Source organism: Electrona antarctica (assembly GCF_951216825.1).
Source record: "Electrona antarctica genome assembly, contig: scaffold_25, whole genome shotgun sequence".
Classification (NCBI taxonomy): domain Eukaryota; kingdom Metazoa; phylum Chordata; class Actinopteri; order Myctophiformes; family Myctophidae; genus Electrona; species Electrona antarctica.
In genome coordinates this window covers 5,760,635-5,776,078 of record NW_027637034.1, presented here as the reverse complement: position 1 = coordinate 5,776,078, position 15,444 = coordinate 5,760,635, and the positions used below count along the sequence as shown (strand labels likewise).

Below are 15,444 nucleotides of genomic sequence, written 5' to 3'. Positions count from 1 at the left end.
ATTGCCGACGGTCAAACGGTTCATGAGCTATGCGTGGTCAAAGTTTGCATTTTCAATTGAGTGCTATAGCGCCACCCTTTGGCCAATGGTTGTGGTCTTCGCATCCTCACCGTTTTGCATGGCCCTCTACCATATTTCCATATTTTCTCCAGGTGCAGCTGTATTAATTAATGTTGTCGACTACAACTTTTGTCGACTAAAAATGTTTGTCAACTACCTTTTTCACTGACAAAAACTAAATACAAAAACTAACTATTCAAATAAAAAATATAGACAAAAATGTTATGGGGTACTATTGTATAAGAGATCCAGTAGAAGTAATAAGACAAGTCATTTTATGCGTGGGTGTGGCGTCTCCCTCCGAAAAAAGAATCTACAAGCCCACAACGCGTTTTCAGCACAATGGCACGTATAAGTCGATTAAAATCTTATATTTAACTAGACTAAAACTAAAACATTTCAGATGACTAAAATGTGACTAAAACTAAATAGAATTGTATTCAAAATACTATGACTAAAACTATCAAAATGTGCTGACACCTATGTTTTTCCTGACCATATACTTTACCTTTGGAGCTCTCCTCCATTATTCTAAACTAATATAGCCTTTTTTTCTGTTTATTCATTATTATTATTAAATCTGTGTTTTTTTTTATGTATGTATGTATGTATGTATGTATGTATGTATGTATGTATGTATGTATGTATGTATGTATGTATGTATGTATGTATTTATTTCTATTCTGTCTGTCTGTCTGTCTGTCTGTCTGTCTGTCTGTCTGTCTGTCTGTCTGTCTGCCTGGAAACAAGTCCTCAGGGCTTTTATGTTATATCCTTTTAGATAATGGTTTTAGATCATTGATTTTAGATAATTATTTTAGATTGTATAACTGTACTTCTGTCCTTTCTTTCACAAACTGTTAATAAAGTATTCAATCCGTCCGTCCAGTTACACACCTCCTCCACCAGGGGGCGAAAAGCAGAGCCTTTGCATTGAGCAAACGGCCTGGAGGTTCCATTGCTGCGCATGCGCTCGAAACACGTTGATCCGGAAACGGAAGTAAGTGCGTGTTGTTGTTGCTGTTAGCACCTTAGAGTATATAAGGTTAGCACTGCAGCATGGAGGACCTCCATGGAGGTTGTTAGCCTTTAGCTCTATGGTTGTTTTTCATCGTGGTGTGAAATTATTTTTCAGAGTGGTGCAACATAATGGACGTCAAAACGTGTCAAATGGAGTCTTTATGGCTGAAGATACATGAACACATGACATCGGTGGGAGAGGACATATTGTGTGTTTTGGACAAACAGCAGCAGAGTGGTGGTGCTGATGTTTGTTGTGTGAAGCTTGATGTCAGAGTGTTTGTGTTGGAGCGCCTCCGTTTGGCTGCTCAGGTCATGTGCAACCTCTTCCAGACAGAGATGGAGACACTAGAAACTCTGCTGGAGAAACAAAACAAAGTGCTGGACATTGATGTTGATATGGACATCGATCTACACACTGCAGGTATGTGTGTTGTATCTCCATAATTCAGAAGGAGCAAGTGCATTCTCCGACACCGGCCGATGCCGCAACTGCCGACAACAGCCGCGGCTCCCGATATGCGTTGCCAGTTAAAAAATCTGTGTCTTCCCTGTGAGGTTAGGGTTAGGGTTTGGGTGTCAGCGTCGCTGGGTAAAACTCACCCGTGGCTCCCAAGACAGCCGTATCTTCCCTGTGAGGTTAGGGTCTGGGCCCTGGGTAGGGTGTCAGACTGCTGCCGCCGGTGCCAGAAAATGCACTCGCTCTCTCTCACATAATTTAACCTTTGATGTTGTTTTGTAAATGAATGTCCTAATCATCATTCTACAGTGTCACCCAAAAGTAACCAAAATAGCCGATCTACAAGCTTTTCATTTTTATTTTTCATTTTCTGAAAAGTAACAGTTTTGGACATAAGAGGTTTCCACCTCACAGCAACAATATTATACCTACTTGTGTTATCTATTTCAGGATCATTAATATGTTAAACTGTTTGGCTGTTTCAAATATACAATGAAAAAATACTGCTTGCTAGATGTGCTTTCATTTTGTTCTTTCATTTTTAAGTGGTGCAGCTACTCTAATGCACAGCAATGTGTGTCCCTGACTCCCTGACTGGGTCTGTGTCTGTCCGTCCAAGCATGGAAATATTATTATAGCGTTTGTTGACTACCAAGTGTCACTGTTGCGCAACCGTAACACACACACACACACACACACACACACACACACGCCAGGTAGGGCGGCTTGTACAGTACAGTACTACAGCACGAGTACAATACAGCGCCACTAGGTCCAGACGGGTTTGATTTTTATTTAAAACAAACTCTGGTTCATAATATAAATCAATTTAGTCTGGTTATGCTGTTATGCTGTTTACATGAACAATTGTGTGTAATGTCACATCATAGTCCTTTGTAAAGTATTTAACTAATTATTGTATTCCTTCATTCCAGACCAGTGTGTGGAGTCCAGTCTGCAGGTGAAGATCAGTTCTGCAGCCACGACTTTTTCTATTAAACAGGAACCTGAAGACCACCTTAAACAGGAACCTGAAGACCACCTTAAACAGGAACCTGAAGACCACCTTAAACCGGAACCTGAAGACCGCCTTAAACAGGAACCTGAAGACCACCTGGACCTCAGTAAGTTTAAATCACTCTGTCTTTATTTATTTTATTAGTGAAAGTGGGTCGGTACTGAGAGTGTAAAGATGAATCGTCAGTAAAAGTATTAATGGGTTCACATAAGGCTTAACACTTTGATTGCTACAGAATCGCCCCAGGCCTATTTTGATGTTGCTACCGTTTAACATTGCACGAAGGCCTTGTTCGGGGGCCCACAGCAAAATGTTCTCTTATAGCGAGAATCACACGCATACATCAAAAGAAAGCTGAACTTGTCCACTTCAATTTAAAAAATAAATTTTGATTTTACCATCTTCCATTCTGGAGATATTGACCTTTTTGCAACACCTGCTTTTGCCTGGAAGTGGTTATCTTGAACAGTGAGCAGAGTTATGGATGGTTTAAAGTCAGAGACATTGACAGGCAGATATAAAAATAAACACAATAAATATGCTATACATCCTATACACCGAATGAAAGCCCTGAATGTGTACTTTTACTAGGAAAAGAGTAAACATTGATCCCATGTACAGTTTGTCATAAATTGGTTACTGAATGCACCTTGCGCCCACCAGATATAACTGCAGAGAAGACATGGACCCAAACTCAAGATTCACAAAATAAGGCCTATTGCGACATATAAATACTATATACCGTATGAAACAGAAGACTCTCTGCTTTCATAAGAAAAAAACTTCTACTGTAGTAATAATAAAAATCACACCCCTGTGAAGTGAGTGGTGCAACTCTGTCCCATATTCTGTTCTCTGCTTATTCAATACAGCTCGCTATATACGGACTGAGGCAGAAAGTCATGTAAACCTTTTATTTACAGTTTGGTCTGTAAACTTCTACTGTAATAATAAAAATCACACCCCTGTGAAGTGAGCGGTGCAACTGTTCTGTACTTATTCACTACAGCTCGCTATATACGGACTGAGACAGAAAGTCATGTAAACCTTTTATTTACAGTTTGGTCTGTAAACTTCTACTGTAATAATAAAAATCACACCCCTGTGAAGTGAGCGGTGCAACTGTTCTCTACAGTTGCGCAGTGCAACAGTTGCGCGGTGACTATAAACCTTCATAACTCTGCTTTCTTAGATGAGGATGATGATGATCGCCTCGCCTCGCCTAATCTATCTCACAGATCGGCCTTCATTGTCTTGATCGCAGTAACATGGGGGGGGGGGGGGGGTCATGGGCACATTGGGCAGCAAAAGTCTTGATCCGTACGGCTATAAAAAGTCCCATTCCACCATTCGGCTCAGAACTATAGTATAACGGTGAGACGCGTTGTCATCATTAGCTGATTTTGTTTTTCAAGCTAGTATAGGGGAACATGCCTGGGCATGCAGCTTGTCATCGCTCCCCCGTAGGAGCGATGGAAAAAAGCTTCACCGGGAGTGTCCAGAGAGGTGCTAAGCCCGGCTGTGATGTCGACGACAAGGAAAAAATGACTTCCACAGATCACAACACCACGGTTTAGGACGCGGAAAAGTTCGTTATACATTACACCCGGGTCGATTACGTCCCCGACGCGTTCATTTCGGTCTTATCACTACAATTATAATGAATAAAAAAGCGTTACAATCACACGTCCGAGCGATCTCCGATTATGACGGCTCTGCATGGCGATACGTGATCCCCCAACGGTAGACTGTCTGTTGTCATGGCGGCCCCTCGATACTGTGGTTCGTTTGTTAGTTCGTAGTATGAAGAAGGAAACATGCATCTGTCCATGTGTGTTGCAGACGTTATGCAATGCCGATCCGGTGCAGATCATGTGTTTAGGCAGCGTTCCGTTCATCATGTTTTTTTCCGAGAGACAGAGCCCCCATCTCGCAAGGCCCTCCTCCTCAGGAGAAACAGGAGGGGAGGGGGGAATCGAGTATTATAGTGTTGGGTGAAATGTCCGAGGTGGAGGAAAGCCTGGTGAGGCGAGGTTAGGTGAAATTTGATTCTTCTATTCACACACCGACTAGATCATGGCATGGGCGCGTCCATTTTACCCTGGCTTCTACACGTAAAGCGGCCCGCCCTCCTGTTTTCAGGAGGGGAGGGGGTTTGTTTTTTTTTGTTTTTTTTTCTGATCACGTGAGCGGGACTAAGCAGCAATGACAGGGGGATGGTTCTTCATTGTCCGGGTGGGTAAAAAGATGAATGAAAGTATTCAATAAAAAAGTGATTAAAACGTATGGATACGTGATTCGCACCGGACGTTTGATTAATTAATAACGTACGGATACGTGGTTAGCAAATTATGTGTTAATAAGGTTAATTCTACTTCAGTACCAGTAAGACGCCTGAGGGCGCGAAGCCTGGGTGACAGCATACTGCGGGGTGAGCGCAGGCGCTTTGGCATGGGGGGTAAGATCTTAATTTTCGGGCCTGTTAAGAACTCTGTTTTTTGCCGGCTGCCGGGCGCGGCTGCACTAATAACTTTGGGGCAGGTCCGTCTAGAGTTTAAATGGACAGGTATCAGTAAAAAGGGAGACATGAAAGAGGAAGGATGGATGGGGAAGGATCAACCTATGGCATGTTAGAACAGGTCAGCTCCATATATGGAGATCTAAGGGTTTGAGGTTTGAGGTCAGAGTTGCTGGCCAATATTGATGACATCAGGGATCTCCATTTTCAGTATGGGCTTAATATTGATGAAATCAGGGATCTCCAACTGACGGGAAATGCGCGATTCCATAGTTAACAACTAACCTGCTGGAGAAGACCTAACATTCAACTCGTCTCACATCTTCTATGAGAACGCTGTAATGTAAACAAACAGCCACACTATTTACAGCACAGAGCGCAGTCAGCGCAGCATCAAAGTTCAATTCTGGAAAATGTGGCCAAAGAGTAATCTGTTGATATCTTTTTCCAGCCACTACTCTGCATTGAGGTACAATATTCAAACCTTGCATGGATAGTGAAGAAATACACTCCTCAATGTCAAATAGTTTCTTTAATGACAAAGATGAAGAAGCCCTGCAGTACAAACAAACAATCATATAAAACATTAACTAAAATAAGCAGGCTAATTATCACATGAAAATGTATAGAAGCAAACAATTACTCACATAAGAGTGTAAACAAAATAAAGAGGCAAAAACTACACCATAGTTCCATACATAAGAATAACATAAACAAACTTACAGTTAGTAAGTGAAGAATGTCCAACCAACACATCATGCATCTCTCAAGGTGAACATGAAACAGACAACAAACAAAATGGCTCTCTTCTTCACTCTACATAACAGGTAAGCTAAAGAGCTACTGCCCCCAGTGGATGGCAGAGAACCCTTCATCCCCCCAGTCCGGAAAGCTATGAACTGAAATAGGTTAAAGGACTCAGTAAAGCGTCCAACGGCCAGCCTCCGGCACGTAGTGCCTAGGTGGCTTCCTAGTGCGGCATGGCCGCACAGACAGGGGCGGAGACGGCGGCGACCGTGACACCGGAAGATACGTGCCCGGGACTATGCCAGAGGGAACGGTGTCGCCCTGGGACCCAAGGGCAGAGGGAACGGGGTCGCCCTGGGACCCAAGGTCAGAGGCTGCCTCATCAGACGGTGCCGGAAGGGAGGAGCCCAAACCCACGTCACAGGGTCCATCCCCTGACTGCTGAACGACCCCCTGCGGCGTCACCGGGACCGGGCGGACAGGCAGATGCTGGCGATCCAAGGCCACGGGCGGCGGCAACTGCGCCGCAGGCTGCTGTAGGGCACAAGGGGTGGCTGGGGTGTAGCCACGGAGGAAGCGCCGGTTGCGCAAAGTCAACCGCCCTGATCCATCCACCTTAACCCGATACTGATCGTGCTCAAGCAACTCCACCACCACCCCCGACCTGTCCCACTTGTTAGGGCTCGGGCCTTGCTGATTCTGAAGGAACACCCTCTCACCAAGCGCCAGCGGGCGGAGTGATCTCGAGTGAGCCCTCAGAGACTCAGTGGTACGGGACATCCGGGTCCGAAGGGCATCCTCCTTCGCTGCCCACGCCTGGCGCCAGAGCGGCCGGATACGAGCGTCCGAGAACTTCTCAAGCCTGTCGACGAAGGCAAGTGAGCCACGAAGGGGGTGACCATAAACAATCTGCGCCGGTGAGAGGTTGCAGTCCGGGTCAGGTGCGTTGCGCAGCTGTATCATGGCGCGCAGAAAGCGGTCATGATCGAGACTGCCAGTCGGGCCAGTGTTGGACATCAGGAGGCGCTTCGCAGTCTTCACCGCAACTTCCGCTCTCCCGTTCGACTGCGGGAAAGCAACAGAGGACACACGATGGCGGACGTCCCACAAGCGGAGGAATTCCTGTGTCTGGCCAGCCACGAACTCCGGGCCACCATCGCTAGAAAGTTCCACCGGTACACCAAAGGTGCCGAAGAATGCACGGAGGTGGCGAACTAGGCCGGCTGAGCCACCCAAATCAGTGCCTGCTGTAGAGCACAGGACCTCCACCCAGCCTGAAAGTCGATCCCCGACAACCAGATAATGGCGGCCTCCATAGTCAAAAAAGTCAGCAAACACCGCCTCGAATGGGGTGGACGGCGGTGAGGACGGCACAGGGGGCGTGGCCGCCTGCGACGGTGCATTGCGGTTACAGTCCGCACACCCGTACCTGGTAGCACGGATGTCCTCCGACATTCCAGGCCAGTAGACTATGGCACGGGCGTACTGTTCCATCGCCGAGATCCCCTGGTGGGCGGCATGGAGATTCCGAAGGACCCTGTCACGAAGAGACGGAGGGACCACGACGCGGTCACAATATAGTAGGACGCCATCCTGTGCGTAGACAGACTCACAGACCGGTGACAGACTCGCCAGTGCGGGGTCGTCCACGTCGACTCCATCCTCACGCTCGATCAAGTACAGAAGGCGGCCGAGGCACGCATCAGCCGCCGTTTCTCGTGCAAGGAGGGACCAGGAGATGGCCCCGAGCTCTTGTGCATCGTTGCGGATAGAAGCCATATGTGCGGACTCCACGTCGTCAGGCATGCCCGGCAACCCCAGTGAGAGGCCGTCTGCTGAACCCGAAGGGGAAGGATGTCTGGAGGTCGCATCAGCAGCATGGTTGCTCTTGCCTGGCAAGTGCACAATGTCGAAGCGCCACGGGAGGGTACGCTGCTTGAGCCTGAACAGGCGTGAGTTCGTTATCTCATCCAGTGTGCGGTCGCCGAAAATCTTCACCAGGGGCTTATGGTCGGTAACAACAACAAGGTTGTCACACCCCTGCGTAAAGTATCGTGTTTGCTCCAGACCCCAGGCCACGGCCAGGGCCTCTCCCTCAATGGCCGCATAGCGTTGCTCCGCTGGGGACAGGAAGCGTGAACCGGCGAGGGTGATCCTCCATCCTCCAGGGCAACAGTCTGGTACGCCTGAGGCGCAGCTGCAATGCTGTTGGAGCAGGAAGTAACCGACACCACGCCTGGACCAGTCGGGACGGAGGCAGGTGCGCTTCTGCATGTCGTAGATCTCCACACCCTCACGGATTGCCTCAACAATGGCACGTTTGGACGACTGGAATGCTTCCTCCAGTTCAGGCGTCCACGAGAACTTACAACGTGGGCTGAGGAACGGCTTGAATGGAGCCATCGTGTCGCGCAACTGGGCATAGTTACCCACCTGGTTGACAAGTCCGAACCAGCTCCTTATATCCGTCGTAGATTCTGGGGCAGGGAAGTCCCGGATAGCATCCAAGTACTTGGGGAGTGGTTCGATGGTAGCGTCCGACACCCTGAAGCCAGCAAAATCAACGTCCCTCAACGCAAACTGGAACTTATCTGGGTTCAACACAATGCCAGAGCGGCCGACACGTGTCAGAAAGTCAATGGTCCTCCACCAGTGCTGCTCCAGGTCGGTGTCGTAGTGGACAGTGTCATCCACACAACGTTCTTTGCGCTCATAGTCTGAGAGGACAGCATCAAAACGGCGGTTGTAGCCATCCCCTGATGACAGGAAACCCTGTGGCGCCCTTGTGTAGCGCCAGCGGCCAAAGGGTGTGATAAAGGTGGTCAGATGACGATCTGACTCACGCAGGGGCACACTGTGGTAGCCATTCCAGGCGTCTGTGACAGTCTTCCAGGTGCCCTTCGGGATACGACGAGCAAGGTGAAATGGAGACTCGGAGGCGAAAGTCTCACGTAGGCAGAACTTGTTGAGAGGTGAGAGGTCCACGACCCTGCGGGGGGAACCATCGTGCTTCCGAACGACCACCATACGATGGCACCACGTCACAGGTTCGCCGTATGGCACACGTTCAATGACACCAAGGGCCTCGTCACGGAGAAGGTCATCGTGGACCCTCTGCTGCCAGTGCAGAGGCACCACGGCTGCGGTGTGGCATGCTCTCGGCGTGGCCGCAGGGTCCACATGCATCTCGATGGGTGGCCCCTCCATGCACGGCAATGCTCGATGAGGGCAAGTGTTGAATGTGGACGAGGCGTATGTCTGTAGCAGCCAATCCTTCATCCGGCTGTTGTTCTCCGGTGTGCAAGGGAATGGTAGGGCTGCAGGACGTGTCGGAGGGACCGTACGCTGGGGACATGAGCACCGGGCGCCATGGGGGCCTGCGCAGCCACCGTTGGTGGCCCTTATAGCATAGATGGATAAAGGACGGCTCGGCGTGCAAAGGGTGTCGGGCCCATTCTCTTCTCCGTGTCCCCCGCCGATGTCACCCGACGGGAAGTCCGTAGGCAGGAGGCCGAGGTTGAGCAACGACTCATAGGAGAGGTACATGGCCTGGACTGAGCTGCTCACGTAAACCATGGAACGGCAGGACGACATCCCACCGCTGCCGGAGGCTGTCGAGAGCCTAGCGAAGAATGCGCCCTCGACAGCTATGGGGGAGCGATTGGCAGCTGACATGCTGAGGCGGACAGGACGCAGGTCATCACGCGAGAATCCGCAGGCAAGGAACTCCTCCAAGGACCAAAGGTCCGACTGCGCACCAGTGTCCGCAATGGCAGATACCCTGGCCGTGTTGGCCAAGCCTCGGCCATTAGGGCTGCCACTCAGCCTGACTGGCCTGTCAACAGAGATGGTGATCAGCGCACGGGGATGGTCCCTCGTCCGGGCTCGCCTCCATTCGCCCCTTGAGAAAATGTGGTGCTCGAGCCTGACGGGTTCGTTGACACGGCCCCTGCGACGTCGGCCAGGGCGGGCACTGGACTGAATAGATGCATTCTGGGAGATCGGCTCTAACTCCATGGCGGCCTGTTGACTGCCGGTGGACGGCTGCGGTCGCCTCCTGCGTCGGTGGGTCCTATAACAGTCAATACAAAGTTGGTGAGGCTTGGTATTCCATCCGCGAAGCCCCTCCGTAAAGACATTAAAGGTGCCCCTACACTCCGAGCACGAGGCTACTCTCGCCTTGTCCGCTGGGCCTGGGGTCGGGGCGGGGGTCGGGGCGGGGCTCGCCTGCGGGCCCCTCTTCAAGCGCTGGAATGACGACACAGCCGAGAGGGCCGAGGATGGGAGAGCGTTACGAGCCATCTCTTTGTTCTCGACAAGTGCAACCACGTCGTTAACCGGCGTCTTCAGGATGTCAGGTGCCCCCAGCGCCTCGCGCCGTATGTCTAAGTCATAAATTCCATTTATCAGAACATCGCGGATAATGTGGTCGGTATAGTCCACATGCCCGCCACACACACATACTGTAACATAGGCACATGTCTCTGCTTTGCCCCGCACCCTGGCAGTGAAGGCACGGAAGGTCTCGTCGCGTTGCTGGCGTAACTGAAGCAGCTCGGTGCGCAGCACACATGTGGCGACTGGAATGACTGCTAGTGAACGCATAGCGGTGATGAGATCTGGCAAAGTCCCTGAAGCGACGTTGGGAATGGCTTTCAACAGGCTGTCACCAAGTTCAGGCCCAGCGCACTGAAAGAGCTGGAACGGGGCCTGGGCAGCTCCTATGCCCGAGCCGGTGCAGAAGACGTCCCAACGACGGATGAATACGTTCCATTCCTCAATAGACACACCAACGTCAACCTTAGGCCGATCCAGTTTTGGGCCCTGAGGGGTCGGGCCATGGGCCGGAGCGGCAGGTGGTGCGTTCTGATGGGCAAGTCCATGATTATTCAACAGAGCGATGGCGAGAGCTTCAGACACGTCGTCAGTCCTGAAAGTGCAGCCAGGGACAGAGCATCCAACGACAACCATGGCTTCTTCATGAAGAAATACACTCCTCAATGTCAAATAGTTTCTTTAATGACAAAGATGAAGAAGCCCTGCAGTACAAACAAACAATCATATAAAACATTAACTAAAATAAGCAGGCTAATTATCACATGAAAATGTATAGAAGCAAACAATTACTCACATAAGAGTGTAAACAAAATAAAGAGGCAAAAACTACACCATAGTTCCATACATAAGAATAACATAAACAAACTTACAGTTAGTAAGTGAAGAATGTCCAACCAACACATCATGCATCTCTCAAGGTGAACATGAAACAGACAACAAACAAAATGGCTCTCTTCTTCACTCTACATAACAGGTAAGCTAAAGAGCTACTGCCCCCAGTGGATGGCAGAGAACCCTTCAGATAGTCTCTTTGTATTTTTTCATAGACTTTCTGCACATTCCTGTGTGTAAAGATAATAATAATAATAATAATTTTGGGACCCCCCAAAATAATTTGGCGGCCCCCGAGGGGTCGCAGCCCACGGGTTGAGAACCCCTGCTATAGAGTGCAATGTCTACATTAAATGCTATCTTAGTTACGTAAATTGAGCCTTTGCATAGGCCTGTAAGGTCGTCAAGGCTAGGGCAAGTGCTACGGACTAAGATGGAGTCTGAAGTGGTGGGTTTTCAGGCTACGGCGGAATATTGGGAGTGAGTCTGCAGTTCTGAATTGCAATGGGAAGTGCATTCCATAGTTTTTGTTTGTTTGTTTTTTCTTTTTAGATATTTGTTGGGGCTTTTCTGCCTTTATTGATAGATTTACTGTAGGTAGACAGAAAACGGGGAGAGAGATGGGCAGAGAAGACACACAGTAAAGTTCGTCGGGATCGGGACTCGAACCCGCGACACACTGTCATGCTGGATTACCAGCCAAGGTTCCATAGTTTTGGAGCCAGAAGGGAGAAGAGTTTGGGACGTGTGGAGTGCTGTCCTGGCATTTTTAGTGAACGTACTTCCAGCTTCCCTGCGTTGGCTGATCTGAGCACGCGGGAGGATTTGTAGGGTCCGATAACAAGAATGCAAGAAAGCAAGCCCACAAAAAACATGCTCACTCCGGGTGTGGTAGGCTACTTAAAGGAACAAAATCACACCCGTGTGAAGTGAGGGGCGCTTTTATCGTCTTACAACATGATGATGTAAAACAAACATTGAGACAAAACAAACCTTAAATTCGCTTTATTGTCAATGGTGTTTTTAAAACAAAACAAACATTAAACCTGTATATATATAGTATAATACAACAATTAGGTGTGAAATCATGAGTCATAATTTCCAAGCAGTGGTTTTTGAAACATTAAAGTCATGCAAGGTAACACACATCACAACATTCCAGCCGCCAGACCACAAACATGTCAATAACGCAAAGGCTATACTAGAGCAGCGCCAATCAACATCATCCAAAACGAGGGCTTTAAGTGTAAATGACAAATATGCTACAATCGATAATATGCCGTTCTTACAACTTTGTTGCATTACCTCAAATGACAGTCATTACCGAACTGAAGAAGTTCTGTCGACAGTTTCGCTCTGCCGAAAGACAACGTCCACAGCGTGTCTCATCACAACACACTGAGCTTGCTTGTACGTCAGATACTTTCAGTGAGCAACGTCGCCATAAAGCAAAATATAAATGCCTGAAGTGTAAAGCCAAATGTATCCTTTGCACCGAAAATAGACACTCTACAAGCTAATCTGGTTGTCCTTCTTTTTGAATATGTTGCAGGGCCTTTGCTCCTAGACCATAAGGGTCATAACACATTGTATTTCTTTTTGTAGACTTTCTGCACGTCCCTGTGTGTAAAGAGGATGGTCCACCTGAAGAGGAGAGGAGCTCCAGTCTGGTCCAGGAGGAACCACACGCTCCAGAGATTAGAGAGGAACATGAGGCACTACTTCAAAGACAAGAAGAGGCTGGTGGATCAGCGTTGACATTACTAGCAGTGAAAAGTGAAGATGATGATGAAAACAGAGACAGAGAGCCTGTAGCCGGCACCTCAACTGTATACATGAAAACACAAGCTGATGTAGAGGACTGTAGAACATCACAACCAACTAGTGACAACCAGCTCCTCTCTTCACACTGTTCTGAATCTGATACTGAAGACAGTGATGAGTGGGAGGAGACTAGGGGAGATCAGTCAGCTTTAAACACACTGATATCACAAAACACACAGGATCTGGAATCGTCAAAACAAATCAGTCACACACGGAAGAAAAGTTTAAATTGTACAGAGTGTGGCAAAATGTTTAATGATAAGTGGAATCTAAAAACACACATGAGGATTCATACAGGTGAAAAGCCCTTCTCTTGTACAGTTTGTGGTACAGGTTTTTCTCAGACGGGTAGTCTAAAAACACACATGATGACTCATACAGGCGAAAAGCCCTACTCTTGTACAGTTTGTGGTACAGGCTTTACTCGGACGTGTAACCTAAAATCACACATGATGACTCATACAGGCGAAAGGCCATTTTCTTGTACTGTATGTGGTATAGGCTGTGTTAACACAAGTCATCTAAAATCACACATGATGACTCATACAGGCGAAAGGCCATTCTCTTGTACAGTTTGTGGTAAAGGCTTTACTCAGGTGGGTACTCTAAAAACACACATGATGACTCATACAGGCGAAAAGCCATTTTCTTGTACAGTATGTGGTAAAGGCTGTGTTTCCAAAAGTAATCTAAAAAGACACATGAAGACTCATACAGGCAAAAAGCCTTTATAGTGCGGCGGATAACCAAACCAATTGTGCATTTTATGACTAAAGCATGAAACTTTCAGAATATCATCTACACACCCCAAGGTTTGATTTCAGACGTGGAACCACTTTCTGACTGACCTCTGGTGACCTTGAGGGGTCATTGACCTCAGAATTGCATTTTTGCACGTTTTGCTCCATTATTTTCCACTATAATAATTTATTATGTTTGTTAAATGGAAGTTTTGTTCTAATTAATGACAACTTAAACCCCAATAGTCTACATAAATGGTGAATCATGTCAACTTTTATGATATAAATGTTATGACATTGTTATAACATTAAAAACATCTAGGATAGAGATGCGGAGAGAGAGAGTGCGGCGGTTAAGCTCATATATGGAAGGTATTGGGCATGTTATGACTAAAGCATGGCACTTTCTACAGTGTTTCTATATACCACGAAGTTTGTTTTTAGACGTGGAAACACTTCTGAATTTACATCTGGAAATTGTCAGAGGCTGTACACATTTCGGGCTGTCAAACCATGCTGTAAACTGCCCATGTTAAACCCAGAAATGTTTTTTCCTTTAAACCTTTATGATTAAAATGTCATCTATAGGCTGGCAGATGATGATTGTTTGCTAAAAGTTATATGTTGGACAATTTGAGTAATTAGCATAATGAGCAAATCAATTGCTTATTGAGCAAATGAACTGGAAATGGCTATCATTTTGCATCCATTTAACTTTGAAAGGTGACTTAAGAGTCAAAGTCTATGTTTGTGATATCCAGAAATGCATCTGTTATTATGGTGAAGTCATACACCCTTTCTTCATTAGCATAATTGGCATAAATTATGTAAAACATAGGTACAAATTAGGAATTAGCTATAGTGTTATTGCTTTTAGTCAACATATCAAGGTTGTTTTAGAGTCTACATCTATATTATGTTACATAAATTAATCTCTTGCCATAACTAAATTATGAAATTGTTCCTCATTTGCATAAAGTATATAATAATTCGTCTTTCGGCCTATTTTATGACATGTCTAATCCAGTGGAGTGACGGGGCAGCAGTGGCTCATGAGGTAGATGATCGGACGTCTTGGAATCTGAAAGCACGGCATGATGCACACTCTGCATTGGAACATTGATGAACATGTCTGTGATAAAAGCAGGCATCGAGTGTTATCAGATGCTTGTGCTTGTGATACTGTCTCCTTACTCTCCTACCCTGTGAGAAAGTACCATGCCTAGTCTCTCAATACAGTTCCTGTTGGAACTTCTACAACCCATTCACAAGAAGGATGGCCATAGCTGAATGAGCCACCTGGGAAACAGAAGGTCCCAGGTTCAATTCCAGGCCCCGGCAATGTGTCGAGGTATACATAAGCAAGACCCTTAATCCCCAACTACCCCTGACCTCAAAGGTCTGACGGCCTTGAGCAGCAATAACCTAATTGAAGCAGAAAACAGAATTTTCCAATATGGTTAATATAAGGTCTAATACACAAAGATGAAGACAAAGAAGATGTAGAGGCTGAAGGGAATGAGGAGAGAGATGATGAAGATAGTGGAAAAAGACCATTGAGTGTGAGGTTGTGGTTCTAAGTGAACTCACTAGTGCTCATTATGGTACATTTTTTGTCCACCCAGTCTGTGTCTCAGAGTAGGGCTGTGGACAGTTCAGAGACTTGCCTACCGGTGACATTGTCGGTAGGCAGGTTTTTCATTTCGAACATTTAAATGTTTTAATTTGATTTTGTATTAATGTGAGAACAATGACTTCTATAGTCTTCAGTTTATATTAGCTTGGATTCTCCATCGATGTCACTGGTAGCAAGTGTTATGACAGAAATGGTACCATATTATCTCCCAACATCTCCTTAAATTCCTGCCACCTGGTATAGAAGGCTTAA

General features: G+C 47.1%; 1 protein-coding gene across 1 annotated transcript; it reads left to right on the top strand.

Annotated features, from left to right (window-relative positions):
* Nucleotides 1-1,153: 1,153 nt before the first annotated feature.
* On the top strand, nt 1,154-15,444 carry LOC306919432 (uncharacterized protein; the record flags this gene model as incomplete). Its single annotated transcript, XM_079532216.1, has 4 exons — nt 1,154-1,504; nt 2,476-2,664; nt 12,598-12,707; nt 15,436-15,444. Exons 1-4 carry the CDS (start codon nt 1,210-1,212, stop codon nt 15,442-15,444), a joined length of 603 nt encoding a protein of 200 aa, XP_079388342.1. The 5' UTR covers nt 1,154-1,209.